The 15,159-nt window shown below is 37.6% G+C and overlaps 1 protein-coding gene and 1 pseudogene across 1 annotated transcript; both read right to left on the bottom strand.

The window, feature by feature from the left end:
* Positions 1-3,260: 3,260 nt before the first annotated feature.
* Positions 3,261-4,196, bottom strand: LOC109452956 (olfactory receptor 6C2-like). The gene has a single exon (XM_019742310.3). It carries the CDS (start codon positions 4,194-4,196, stop codon positions 3,261-3,263), a length of 936 nt encoding a protein of 311 aa, XP_019597869.3.
* A 9,521-nt stretch (positions 4,197-13,717) lies between these two features.
* Positions 13,718-14,649, bottom strand: LOC109452910 (olfactory receptor 6C2-like; annotated as a pseudogene).
* Between the last annotated feature and the right edge of the window lie 510 nt (positions 14,650-15,159).

Raw genomic sequence — 15,159 nt, 5'->3', positions numbered from 1 at the left:
CATAAAAACATGAATTAGGGAACAACTTAGGGATAAATCTAACAAAAGTTGTGTAATTTTTGAATGCTTAAAACTAGAAATCATTGATGGTGGGATTACAGAAGACCTAAATAAATAGAGAGATGGACTATGTTCATGAATCAGATGACTTAATAGTGTTAAGACTACAGTTCTCCCCAGATTGATATGTAGTCATCACAATCCCAATCAAAATTTCCACAGGCTCTCATTTTAAGGAGAATTTGACAAGCTGTATTTTTTTTTAATTGGGGAAGGGGAATAGGACTTTACTGGGGAACAGTGTGTACTTCCAGGACTTTTTTCCAAGTCAAGTTGTTGTCCTTTCAATCTTAGTTGTGGAGGGTGCTGTTTAGCTTCAAGTTGTTGTCCTTTCAGTCTTAGCTGTGGAGGGAGCAGCTCAGCTCCAGGTCCAGTTGCCCTTGTTAGTTGCAGGGGGCACAGCCCACCATCCCTTGCGGGAGTTGAACCGGCAACCTTGTGGTTGAGAGGATGTGCACCAACTGAGCCATCCAGGAGCTCAGTGGCAGCTCAGCTCAAGGTGTCGTGTTCAGTCTTAGTTGCAGGGGGCAGAGCCCACCATCCCCTGTGGGACTCGAGGAGTTGAACCGACAACCTTGTGGTTGAGAGCCCACTGGCCCATGTGGGAATCGAACCAGCAGCCTTCAGAGTTAGGAGCATGGAGCTCCAACTGCCTGAGCCACCGGGCTGGCCCTGTATTAAAGTTTATTGGGGTGACAGTTGTTATTAAAGTTACATAGCTATCACATGTACACAAGCTGTATTTTAAAATTTATATGTAAAAGCAAAGGAGCTAGATAGACACAACAATTTTGTATAAGAATGAAACTGGAGGGCTAATAAAATACTGATTTTTCATGTTAATTATCTATTTATGTCAAGAGCTGTATATTTCCAATCATCCAGATTTAAACTCTACAAGTGACTTAGACTTTGCTTTCCTCTTATCTCATATTACTCAGTCAGTAAATATCATTAATCATTCCTAACTCTTATATCTTCCTTAAACATTTTACCCAGGTACAAAAATTAACTCAAAAAGTATTGAAGCACAGTCTCATTCATTTGTTTGATCCAGTTTTCTTGTAAGGAATGCTCTCTGCTTACTTTTTCATCTTTCTAAATCTTTTCTGGGTCTGAGGAGAGTTCTGTCTTCTCACAAGGCCTGCCAGAATGGAAAGCAGTTTTATGTTCTGGTAATACACTGTATGAACTCTGGATCCAGATTCCCTGGGTTCAAATCTCAGCTTTTCCATCGATTAGTTATGTGTCTTAGGCTCTATGCCTCAGTTCCCTTCTTTGCAATAGAAGAATTATAATGTACCATGTTATTATTAAGAATAATAATATATCACTGATAATAACACACAATATATAGTGTTTTTGGCAGATTCTATTATTACCATCCATATTACTTAGAACAATGCTTGGCACATAGTAAATAGCATAAATGCTATTATTATTTCACTTGATCAAAGAGATTTCCCGTTTGTATTAAAAAGACATGATCTGTGCTTTTCACATGGCCCTTAAATATATGTTGCCTTGTCTAATTTCTTATATTGTTAACTTTTCATGGTTGCATGTTTTATATATTGTATTGTTGTCCTAGGGCAGACCAACTTTGTTGCATTTTCTATGCTGCATAGCAAAATGACAAATACATGTTCAAATATTTGTTAAATTGTGAACAAAACTTGTTGAAGGCCAAAGAATTCCTAGGGCTCTTTTATTCCTTGGAGAAATGATTATCTCTGCAAGGGACACAGCGTTTTGGAGGTTTTTAAATATCCAAAGTAACCAATTTTTTTTCTGTGTCAGAGCTGGCCACTTTGGGATCAATTGTGCCAACAAACAATACATTCCCTGGGGGGGCCTGGTTCTGAGGGACTAATAAAGACCCTTTGTTACCTTCAAGAACAAAAGTTAAATAGATGTTTAAAAGAAGCCAGCCCAGAGAGACTGTTAAGGAAACTGCAGAGGGAGCATCAAACATAGGTTATCAGCAGGCTAAGGAGAATGAAAGATGGAACAATGGGGTTGAAAGCCATCCCTGCATTGAGTAGCCTGCAAAAGAGATCTTTAAATTTTCTTTCACATCCATCATTTAAGTAGCCATAGATTTTTCTCAGCATGGAGAAAAGAGTTGTCATTTAACTTGAGGATTGAATTTATTTTTAAATAGACCTTATTTTTTAGAACAGCTTTAGATTTGCAGAAAAATTGAGAAGATAGTTCCTGCATACCACATGCCCAGTTTCCCCTATTTAATCTTACATTAGTATGATGCATTTGTTATTGAACCAAAATGGATACATTATTATTAAATGAAGTCCATAGTTTATTCAGATTTTCTTACTTTTCACCTAATATCGTTTTTTCTATTCCACAATCCCATCTAGGATAACACAGTACATTTAGTTGCCATGTAACCTTAGGCCCCTGTTGATTGTGACCGTTTCTCAGACTTTGCTTATATCTGAAGACCTTGACAGTTTTGAGGACTATCCTACCCGAGTCAGACTTATTCTCCCTGAGCCTGTGTGGAAGCACCATCAACGGCAATGTCAGTAGAGGACAGCCAGCGCTTGGAAGTCTTGTTCTTACTCTTCTGTAGTCACATCATATTTCAGGATGCAGTACACTTCCAGAAAAGACAGTGCAAACATTTTTGTGGGTAAATTGGTTTAAAAGAAAGAATATAATTATTTTCATGGATTTTGAAGTTGCTTTATTAACATCTTCTACTCATTCCTGAAAAATGGACATTTTAAAATGAGAAGAGCTTTGGAATGTATACTTTTAGATCCTCTTTTAAGCTTTGACAAAGAATACTTAGTTACTTTTGTACGATCGGAGGCTAGCTATTGAAGTATTCCCAACAAACGAGAAATGGGCACATATATTCTACATCATGCGAAGGCTATGTGGCCAGAAATACAATTTTATTTGTTTACATTTTCTTTTTATGACATTAAACATTTTGGGAATCTAGAACATACATTTATTGAAGAAACCATTCTGAATAAAATATACCCGAAGGAGAAATAAATAGTTTGATCTTGGCTTTTGAACTAGAAGAGACAAGTGTTCCTGGGGGCAGATTAGCTTGATGATGCTACAGAATAGGAAGAAACCCCATATTTGGAAAACTCAGGAATATCTCTCCTTGGTTAGTCAGATTTAAATTAAATTTAATAACCTCAAAAATCAATCATCTCTTACTGCTTTGGGAGAAATACAACCCGTTTTACTGTGTCTTTGAAGGCGTCTTTCACTTGTTTGTTTCGAAGTGTATAAATGAACGGATTAAGCAACGGGGCAACTGAGGTAGTGAGCACAGATACCACTTTATTAATGGCCACACCTTCCTTTGCTGAAGGTTTGATGTAGATGAAGATGCAGCTGCCATAGGTGATGGAAACCACAATCATGTGGGAAGAACAGGTGGAAAAGGCCTTTTTCCTTTGTTGGGCAGAAGGAAATCTTAGAATAGTCTTGATGATGTATGTGTAGGACAGGACTACACAGACTAAGGTAATAATGAGTGTCAGCACGGCAAAACTCAAAACAATTCTCTCTATTAACACTGTGTCTGAACAGGTTATCTGTAAAATAGGAGATGCGTCACAGCCAAAATGATCAATCACTTTCGAGTCACAGAATTCCAGCTGGAGGCCCATGCCAAGAGGTGGCAGGATAATCAACAGGCCCGCAAACCAACAGCAGAGAACGAGTGCAGTGCAGACTCTGTGGTTCATGATGGTTGTGTAATGCAGGGGCTTACAAATGGCCACGTAGCGGTCATAGGACATGGCGGCAAGGAGGAAAAATTCTGTTGCTCCAAAGAAGACAATAAAAAATAATTGGGTGGCACAAGCATTATAAGTAATAGTATTATCTCCAGTTACCATAGTATACAGGAATCTGGGAATGCAGACAGTGGTGAATGACACTTCTAAGAAAGAGAAGTTTCGGAGGAAAAAATACATGGGAGTTTTAAGATGGGGATCCAAAAGTGTGAGGGTGATAATGATGAAGTTCCCAGCAACACTCAGCATGTAGGTGAGAAACAAAAACGCGAAAATCAGAACTTGTAGTTTTGGGTTATCTGTCAATCCCAGCAGGATGAAGGTTATTGCTGTATGATTTCTCATCACTTCCTTATGCCAAGTCAAGTGTGATTCCCCCTGAAGAGAGAAGTGTCATAAGAAGCTATTATTGGAACTTGAATGAAAACACCCCCGCAAGCCAGCTCACATGCACTTCTTTTACTTAATAATCAGTTTGTTAACAGAGGGCCTTTGACATCTTACTAGGAGACGTCTATGGGAAATACGTAGTATAGATCTTATGCTTATGGTTCTCTGATTAGAAAGCACATTTACAAAGGTGTCAAATAAAAACAAAACAAAACATACATCATGGTCTGTTTTACAGTTTCTCAACTGCCTTGTGGCTTTTAATTCATATTTTAAGATTTATTAAAATTTTAATAATATTTGTCCTTATCATGGAGGAAATTATGTCCTTTTTGAAGTCCCCCCCCCCCCCGCCATCCTCATTTTTCTTTGCTTTTCCACACCATGCTGAAATGCTCCATTTTCAAAACTGAGAAGAATCGATTAGTATATTGGTGTTTTTAAATTAAAACAAATTTTTAGAGCAATTTTAGGATCACAGCAAAATTGAGAGGAAGGTACAGAGATTTCCCACAGACTTCCGACCTCCACACAGGCACAGCCTCTTCTATTATTAATAGCCGCCACCAGGGTGGTACATTTGTTACCATTGATAAAACTACATTGACACATCAAAGTCCATAGTGTACATTTGGTTTACTTTTGGTGGTGTACATTTTGTGGATTTGGACAAATGTTTAATTAGTGTTTTATGTCGATCTTGCTGTGCTGAGTTTTAATACCAACATGTTCATTTAAAAATGTTAATTCTGCTCTTTGTACTTCAATTTGTTTCTCAGTAGGGAGATAAAAGTTTAAGATACAAATATGTATCTTCACTTTTTCACACTCTATTTAGGCAAATGAAAGTATTTCAAAGGCAGTTTTGGGACTCTTAGGCAGAGGGTTTCCTGGAAAATTTCTAGAACCTGAATATAAACCAGATTTTGTCTTGTTCTGGAGCTTTGGGTCATGGACAGAGCCCAGAGGGACTGATCTGTGGTGTCTGCTTTCTTTGACCTCCTGGTCAACCCTGTGCCCCTTGCAGAACCCAGCCTTTAGAATCTGTCTCAGGCTATATCTTAGTGACTTCTTCTTTGAACAATTGCTGCTGTTCACCTCCTCAAATCGCCTCTCCCCACTAATTTACCAACCAGTTTATGTTTTCTGAATTTTGATATACGTAACTTGCCCAAGCAACATCTAGAAACAAATGGACACACATATGAGCCAATCTTTGTAAACAAACTACAAAGTACCTTACCTTTCTCGTTGACATTTTCACTGTCCATTTCAGCACCTCCCAGGAGTTTTAAGCCTCCCTTACTCTAATTTGCGTTTTCTCAGGAATCCCATTAGACAGAGGCTTAGGCTATTTCCCTCCCTTCATGTCAGAACTTACCCTCATTGAGATTCATATTTCCAGTAGCTACTCTGAGGTATCCATCTGTAAAAGAAGACCTGGTAAATGCAGTCTCCCTGGGGATATAAGTAGTTAATAATAACTTAATCTATTGGCCTATAGTATGTCATTGTTTTATTAGGGAGGATTGGTTGTTAAATAAGCAAATTTAGGCATACCTCAAAGGTTTGTAGAGAAACACTATATACTTCTACAGGCGAAAAAAACCTATTCTCTTATATATTTAAACAATTGCCCGAGTTCTACCCAGTGTGTGTGCTATGAATAAAGAATGAAAAATACATTAGGGTGCTCTTTTTTCTTATTGTTCAGGTAAATAATCTACATTTATTCATTCAAGTAAATGTTTAATAAGCACCTATTATTTAAAGAGTTCATGGTTCAACCATGAACAAGTTACTCCCTCAAGGAGCTTTCAAGCTACCAGTGGGAGATGATACTTTATTTTAGTGCATACTCAGTGACATGGTAGCATAAGATAACAGTGAAAATGCAACTTTGGATTCGGGACAACTCCTGCATGCTTGTTTCTTGGTAATCTCTCTTAGTTATGTTGGTAGCTATTTATATTTTCCCATGTTCACTCAGTTTCTCTAAGTTCTTTTTTTTTTCTACTAAAGTTGTGTCATCTCTCACCATAAGCTAAGTTAGCAAGGTGCATTGCTCAGAGTTCACAGACATGATTTTGGAACAGAGAAACCTCTCCTTTAGCTCATGGGAAAAATCACTTACTGGAGAGGTAGTGTCCTGCCATGTACTTGGCCAGTACTTGGGAAGACTCTGATAGGCCAAACTAAATGATAGGTATATTTCTTCATGCCTAATTTCCTCCCTGTTTCCCTCCTGTCCATTGTAGAAGAGTTTATTTTTTATTTTTATTACATTTATTGGGGTGACATTGGTTAATACAATTATATAGGTTTCAAGTACATAATTCTATAATTCATCACCTACACATTGCATTGTGTGTTCACCAGCCAAAGTCAAATTTCCTTCTGTCACCGTATGTTTGACCCCGTTTACCCTCTTCTATCTCCTCCCCCATCCCTGTTACCTTTTGGTAAACACTAAACTATTGTCCGTGTCTATGAGTTTTTGCTTGTTTGTTTGTCTTGTTTGCTTGTTGCTTTCAGTTTTATATCCCACATATGAGTGGAATTATATGGTTCTTGACTTTTTCTGTCTGACTTATTTTGCTTTGCATGAGAATCTCAAGATCCTTGTACTAGCTATTGACATGAACTCCAGCTCTCCCTCTCCTATGATGTTCATAGGATCTAAAATCATCCCCTGCTTCTCTTATCAAAACTTTTATTCTTCTACATTGATAAAAAGACTGGTGAACTCAATCATAATAGTATTTGAATAATCATTAGTTTAATGTTTTAAAATGCCTAATGTATGTTAATTTTCAGTGACATTGGGTTTTAACTCGTGAAGCTTATTAAATAAACACTACTTCTAATAATGCAATTAAGCCTATAGTGGTAGTTAGATCCTTTGGTTGTAAGACTGTTTCAAATGAATTCAAACCATTTCAAACAAATTGCTGGCCTTTGCCAGCAATCATATCAGCATTCTGTGTTATATTACACCTGTCTCAACCCCCAGTCTCACCCTGCAAACAACGATATGTGTGTGTGTGTGTGTGCACAAATACACAACAAAACAGAAACAGACATATATACAGAGAACAAACTGATGGTTGCCAGGAAGGAGGTGGGGGAGGGGGGGAAATGAAGGCTCAGGGAGCTGGGTAAAAAAGGTGAAGGGATTAGGAAATACAAATTGGTAGCTACAAAATAATCACGGGGATGTAAAGTACAGCATAGAGAATATAGTCAATAATGTTGCAACAACTATGTATAGTGTCAGCTGGGTACTAGACTAAAGCAGGGGGAATCACTGCATAAATTATGTAAATGCCTAACCACTATGCTATACACTTAAAATAATATTGAATAAATATTAATATTGTATAGAAAATATTGCATGTCAACTATAACTGAAAAAAATTAAACCCCACAAATACAACCTCTTAGAGGCAAGTCTGACAATTGACAGAACTCGCCTAGATTTTCATGCCTCCTGATATAATGAGCCCAGTTTCAGGTTCCTCTTCCCTTACCAAGTCTAAACTGGCATCTGATACTGTATTTCCCAGTTACTCTGTTAGTTCAAAGGAAGAAAAGATTGGTGCAGAAACAAGGAAGTTATCTCTTTAGTTTTGTCAGAGGAGTACCTCTGATCTTCCTGGGCAGGGTGGCAGGCTTTCCTGCAAATTCTGTAACAGCAACATTTCTTTTATATGTTTGGTCTGCTAACAGTGCACAGGGAACATGTGAGTGAACGACAAAATAGTCCTTGGTGATTCAGTTTCACAAGTTCCTAATGAATTGGTGGCAGTCTAATCAACAGTGTGAAAACACATTTAGCAGTGGGAACAATGTCCTCAGAGACATGGACAGTGGTCTGATGTTATCTGAATTCTGTTTTGATTTCTTTATTGAATCTTTTTTCCCCTAGAATTAGACACTCTGTTTGGTACTGTATATACAGTATGTTATTTATCTTTGACATCAAATCTTAAAGTAAAGAAACCCAAACTATCCTCATTTTACAGATGAGGAAACTTAGGAGCAGAGAAGTGACCCATCAGAATGTCCTACAGCAGTGGCGCAGGTTTTGAATAAAAACTTACCTGAACACAAACATCCTGCTTTTTTCTCCATGCTACTCTAGCTACTTGCCCCAATATTTAAGAGGCTTACCAGCACTTAAATTTCAACTTGATGTTCTCCCAGTGCTACTTGGCATGTGTTTTCATCCTTTTTCCTTATACTTATGACTTTTCAGGTAGGCAACGAAACTACTTTTGATATTTGAAGCAATGGAAAGTTTTGCCTCCCAAGCATGGGATAAAATATTACGTGGTAACAGGATATGTTTTTTGTTTTGCTATGGCTTATTACCGTCCAGTGAACATGAAGAGAGCTTTTCCTTTGACTGTCTCTGCTGTCATTTTTGGACATTCTTGCTCTGCTGCTTATGTTGGTCCTGGTGTCCAATGAGGGAGCAGAGGTGTGTTCCTGCTGCCTCTACTGAAGCAGGTGCCTCCATTGTCACTCCATTCAGCCCACTCACTACTGCTCTACTGAGGTTTCTTACACTGACTAGCCATGTCATATCACACCTCTCTGTTATCCCACTATTGGCAGAGAGTGATTGATAATTTTCCCTGGCAGGAGGGTAGGCTGAGGAGAAAGAAATTATCTCTATATTTACAGTAAATTTTTGAAGAACATCCTGATGGGCTGTGACAGAGACTGGTAATTTCCTGTGTGGTATTTTCTTCTTTTATCTATAGCAACTGAACCCCAAGTTTATACAGGGTTCCAAGTGTCCAGATCAAATACTACCCAGCCTCCCCTACACTGGTACGGCTATGTGACTAAGATTATGGCCAATGATACACATGACAAATATTTTATCAGTGTTATTGCTATACAGCCATAAGTTTCCCTAAAAATACTGCTTTGACTGTATCCCACAAATTTTGATATTTGTCTTCCAACTATGGCTGTTTCTCAGGAAAATTTGTGCCTGGGAGAATCATAATATGATGCTCATATTGTAAAGTCAGACTCAAAGAAATGATCAAATTAGGTAAATTTTTGTACTTTTTAGACAAAGAAAACAGTAAATTTGTGAGCAATTGACAGGACAAGGAAAGTGTTCATTGGAAAGGAATCTAAGCAAAGTTTGGGCTTAGGTAATAAATCAGTAAAGGCATTACAAGGTTTGTTCATACAGGCTTTTATAACTCTGGATTTTTTTAAACTTTTGTGACAAGGTTGCCTCTCAGTCCTTAGGAGTATGAAGGGCACCTATCACATGGAAATTTAGAGACATAGAGAGTCAGAGAGCTCCTCCCACTCCTGGTGCTTTTCAAGTGATTTTAATTCAAATAATCAGTATGCCATTGTGGGATATCCTGGGGTGACCTGCCGTGGGCCCAGACAGTTATTTCTAAGTATCTGGAGAACTTGGAGAAAGAAAGGTGATTATCTCAGGATTTTAAACTCCCAGGTCAAGGAATGGAAAAAAGGGCAGAAAACTATGACTTCCCTAAAAGAAACTGGTATTTCCTGTTGCTACAGGATTGAAACTTCTGGAATACAACTCAAATCTAATCTTGTGGATGACTAATTTTGATGCAAGTTGAATTCACAACTTTCAGGGGTTACTAGAGGGCGTACGAAGAGATTCAGTTGAAGCCCCAGAATTGCCTAGCTGCCTTTATCAGAGAAGCAGATATTTATATTCTGTCTCAAGAGTTTGATCTCTTCTTGCCTGAAGAACCTGTAATGATCTCTTCTGAGGTAGGTTTCTTGCAAGAGAATGTTGAACTTTTTCAAGGCCTACCCCAAATTATCTCATTGCTTGTAATCTAATAACCAGATTCAAGTTCAAACAGACTCCGGGGAATTGGGTACAAAGTATGATATAGAAGGAGGTACGATATACATCAAAAGAATTTTAAGATAGCTAATTTGTATCAAAAGAAACCAGAGGAATATCTATGGGAATGAATCATAAGAGTTTTGGAATCAGGGGAAGGTCAGAAGTAACATTGGATTGGGTTGGATTTACTTATGTGAACGCCAGTATCTCAAGTGGCTCGGCATGTCTCTACTTGGCCCAGTGTGCCCTTCATTGAATGAAATTGAGATTCCAGTACTTCCTCTTTATGCTGTTGAGAAGGGAAACCAAAGATGTAAGGAAACTGGGATACTGAAGTAGATTATTATGTAAGACTTGCTCATCTGTTGTCTAACAATAGCCCAGGAAATTCCAGAGGATATTCCATTCTTTGGCTTTTGAGAAACACAAGTTGAAAGGGAGCCTTGGCTTCCTGGAGGGCTCTGTAGTGAATATTCCCTGAAGTTCAGAAAAGATAATAGGAAATGGAGCTACTGAAAAGGACTCCCTGAATTCAATGGGATGTTGGGACCCTGGAAAGTAAGGATCAGGTGGCAGAACTTAAACCCAAGAGATAAGTAAGTGGCCAGCAGAACTGAAAGATTTGATCTGCAGAGCTCTCAGGTATTGGCTAAATGACCATGGTATCTCTCAGACTAAAATAGATGGGCAGCCACAATGGGGAAAGGTAGTCTCTTCAATAAATGGTATTGAAAAAACTGGATACCCACATGCAAAAGAATGAAACTGGACCCTTATCCTTTACCATATGCACAAAAAACCCACTAATATGTAGGCTATGAAACTGAAAGCAACAAAGGAACAAGACAAACAAATAAACAAAAACTCATAGACACAGACAGTAATTTAGTGGTTACCAGAGCATAAGGGGGGAAGGGAGTGGTAGAAAGGGTAAATGGAGTCAAATATATGGTGATGGAAGGAGAACTGACTCTGGGTGGTGAACACACAATGTGACATATAGATGATGAATTACAGAATTGTATACTTGAAACCTATGTAATTTTACGAACCGTTGTCACCCCAATAAATTTTAATTACAACCTAAATCACCTAAAATGAATTTAAGACTTAAATGTAAGACCTGAAGATGTAAAATGCCTAGATAAAAATATAAGGGAAAAGCTCCCTGACAGTGGCCATGGCAATGATTTTTTTTTTTTAATATATAACACCAAAAGCTCAGGCAACAAAAGCAAAATTAAACAAGTGAGACTAAAACTAAAAAGCTTCTGCCCAATCTCAAATGACAATTCCTAAACCGGGAATCACAACATCTGGAACGTCTAGAAATTAACATGGTTTTATAAGTTCCCCATTGATTCAAATGTGTGTTAATGTTTGAGAACATTAACTAGTATGGGATAAAGTGTGTAGACTTTGAATCCAGGTACTGGAAAGTTTGATATCTTGCCTTGTCGTTTTCTAGCTGGGTGACCCAAGAAGTTTTACAATGAAAGGAGATGAATTCTGTAACAATTTGAAGGAGCTTAGAGGGAGATCTCTCCCTAGTTGGCTCTCTATTTGATTGGCTGGCCTACATCTTGATTTCAACTTTGCCATATCCTGAGCAGAGAATGTGTCAGACTTCTGACATAACTCAAAGAAAAAAAAGAAAAAGAGAAAAAAAGCTTCTTCATAGCAAAGAAAACAATCAACAAAATGAAAAGGCAACCTATGGAATGGGAGAAAATATTTACAAACCCTGTATCTGATTAAGGGCTAATATCCAAATATATAAGGAGCTTCTACTGTCAATAGGAAAACTCTCCAAAAACCCAATTAAAAAATGGGCAAAGGACCTGAATAGAAATATTCCTAAAAAAGCATATGAATGGCCAACAGATACATGAAGAGCTGCTCAGTATTACTGATCATCTGGGAAATGCAATCAAAATCTCAACAACATATGTCTCACACGTTAGGATGATTATAATAAAAAATATATGTGATAAGTGTTGGTGAGGATATGGAGGAAAGGGAACCCTGGTACTCTGTTAGTGGGAATGGGTAATTTGGTACAGCATTATGGAAAACAGTATGGAGATCCCTCAAAAAATTAAAAATAGAACTATCCGGTGATATAGTTATCTCTCTTCTGGGTATATACTCAAAGGAAATAAAATCACTATCTCAAAGAAGTATTGCATCCCTATGTTTATTGCAGCATTATTTGCAATAGCTAAGATATGGAAATAACCTAAGTGTTCATTGATGGGTGAAGGAATGAAGGAACCGTGATATAGGTAATATGCGTGTGTGTGTGTGTGTGTGTGTGTGTGTGTGTGTGTGTGTATTTAAGCCATAAGAAGAAGAAAATCCTGTCACTTTTGAGAACATAGATGGACCTTGAGGGCATTGTGCTAAGTGAAATAAGCCAGAGAAAGACAAATACTATATGATATCACTTATATGTGGAATCTGAAAAAAACCAAATGTATAGAAACAGAGAACAGATTGGTGGTTGCCATAGGCGGGAGCTGTGGAGCTGTGGGAAATGGGTAAAAATAGTCAAAATACAAGCTTCCAGTTAGAAGCTAAATTGATTCTGGGGATGTAATGTACAGCATGGTGACTATAGTTAACCGTACTGTATTGTGTATTTGAAAGTTGTTAAGAAAGTAGATCTTAAAAAGTTCTCATCACAAGAAAAAAATTATAACTGTGAGTTGATGGATATTAACTAAACTTATTGTTGTGATCATTTTGGAATATATACACATATCAAATCATTATGATGTACACCTTCAACTGATACAATGTTGTATGTCAATTATATCTCAACAAAACTAGAAAAAATGAAGGACTGTAATGCCAAAAGTAAAAAATTTAAAACACCAAAAAAAGTTTTCACTTTAACAACAAATTAGTGTATGATACAGTTCTATCTTAGTCTATAGTGTGGTGGTTTGCATTATTGAAAATAAACAAGTTACATCTACCCATTCTTCTTGAGACAGTGGATGCTAGACAAGGAAGGAATCCTGAGATAAAGAATTTTTGCCCAGAGGGTAAGAGGGGTGGGGGGTGGGAGATGAGGGTAAAGGGGATCAAATATATGGTGATGGAAGGAGAACTGACTCTGGGTGGTGAACACACAATGGGATTTATAGATGATGTAATACAGAATTGTACACCTGAAGTCTATGTAATTTTACTAACAATTGTCACCCCAATAAATTTAAAAAATAAATAATAATAAAAAAAGAATTTTTGCCCTGAAAAAGCTATTAGTTTAAAGATATGGATGGACAAAAGTACAACTCAAATTTTTGTTACTGTCTTTTTTGTTTTTTGTATTTCAGACAGGATGGTGAGGTATCGTTTGAACTTTCTGGAAATCTATATTTATGGTCACTTATGAAAGTGAACCATTATGAAAGAAGGTCTATTTGAATTAGGGCCATAATGCTTACTTCATTCTGTGTTTCTAAGAGTAATAGAAAAGAAACCTCTGTGGTTAATCAGGTTGTAACTTCAGTTCTGTACTGTAGATTTGAATTAGAACATAGAGTAAAAAATGAAATAGTGATTTGTGTCTGCTTTTAATTAAAAAAGTCTTTTTAGTTACCTAAGTCTTTGAAAAAAATGCCATCATTTTTATGGAATCAGTGAAGGCTTGTCTGACTTGCTTATTCTGTAGAGTGTCAATGAAAGGGTTCATCAAAGAGGTAACGGAGGTGTTGAGCAAGGACACCACCTTATTAACGGCCACTCCTTCTTTGGCTGGTTTGATGTAGATAAAGATGCAACTTCCATAGGTGATGCAAACCACATCATGTGGGAAGAGCAGGTGGAGAAAGCCTTTTTTCTTCCCTGAGCTGAAGGGAGCTTTAAAATGCCTTGAGGATGTATGTATAGGACCGAATTACACAAACTAGTGTGACAATGAGGGTCAGCACAACCAAGATGAAAATAAGTTGCTCTACCAGTTGAGTGTTGAGCACACAAGTTTCAGAAGAGGAGATGCGTCACAGCCAAATGGTCAATGAGATTGGAGTTACAGAAATCTAGCTGAACTCCCAGGCTAAGCGGTGGAAGTGTAACAATGAATCCAAATCAGTCAACAGCAAAAGACACGGATGGTGCATATCCTTTCATTCATGAGGATGGTGTAGTGCAGGGCTTGCAGATGGCCGCGTAGTGGTTGTAGGACATAGCAGTTAGAGGGAAAAATTCTGTTGCCCCGATGACGATGAAAAAAATAATTGGATGGCACAAGCATTATAGGTAACAATGTTTGTCCCCAGTTGTCATGCTGTACAGGAATCAAGGAACACAGACAGTTACAAATATTATTTTGAAGATGGAGTAATTCCAAAGGGAAAAGTCCATGGGTGTTTTAAGGTGAGAGTCCATCAGAGTGAGGAGGATAATGATTAGATTCCCAGGAACAGTAAAAATGTAGGTAAGAAACAGAAATGCTGAAAGAAAAACCTGTAGTTTTAGGTCATCTGTTAATCCTAGTAGGATGAATATTGTTATTGCAGAATGATTTTTCATGACCGTATGTAGATATATAATGAGTCTGTATTAATAAGTCATAAAATTTGAACCTGAGGAATAGAATATAAAAATGGTATTTCAATATGCTATACAGAGAAAAGTAGCCAAGCGAGCCAGTAGAAGCACATTTTTTATCTTTTACTTGCTCATCAACAATCTGATGTAGAGGTGATCGCATCGTGCTTCATTTCCCTGGACTCCGCTTTACCTTGGTCTTCAGAATGTGGTTTCCAATGGAGAATATGCATGTGAAGTTCCATTTCCACTTCAGTTACAGGACCAGTTTTAAAGTAGATACAAATACCAGTCTTCTGAGATTACGGCAGCCGTCATGGTGTCCTTGGTGGAATGTAGGAGATTCATATGTGTTGATAGAAAAAAATCTGTTTAAAAATTTATTTCCCCATCTGTCCAGATAGCATATCAGCAAAACATTCTCATACTCTATGGTAATATAATACCACCAGTAGCTTAGATGTATTGTTTTTCATGCTTTGCAACACTTGT

Source organism: Rhinolophus sinicus, chromosome 1, assembly GCF_057876585.1.
Source record: "Rhinolophus sinicus isolate RSI-liver-muscle chromosome 1, RSI-T2T, whole genome shotgun sequence".
Lineage (NCBI taxonomy): Eukaryota > Metazoa > Chordata > Mammalia > Chiroptera > Rhinolophidae > Rhinolophus > Rhinolophus sinicus.
The sequence above is the reverse complement of the archived record's forward strand: the minus strand, read 5'-3'. Positions and strand labels throughout refer to the sequence as shown.

Bases quoted from the DNA above. Each gene is read 5' to 3' on its own strand.
- LOC109452956 (XM_019742310.3), bottom strand. From the start codon at position 4,196: ATGAGAAATCATACAGCAATAACCTTCATCCTGCTGGGATTGACAGAT.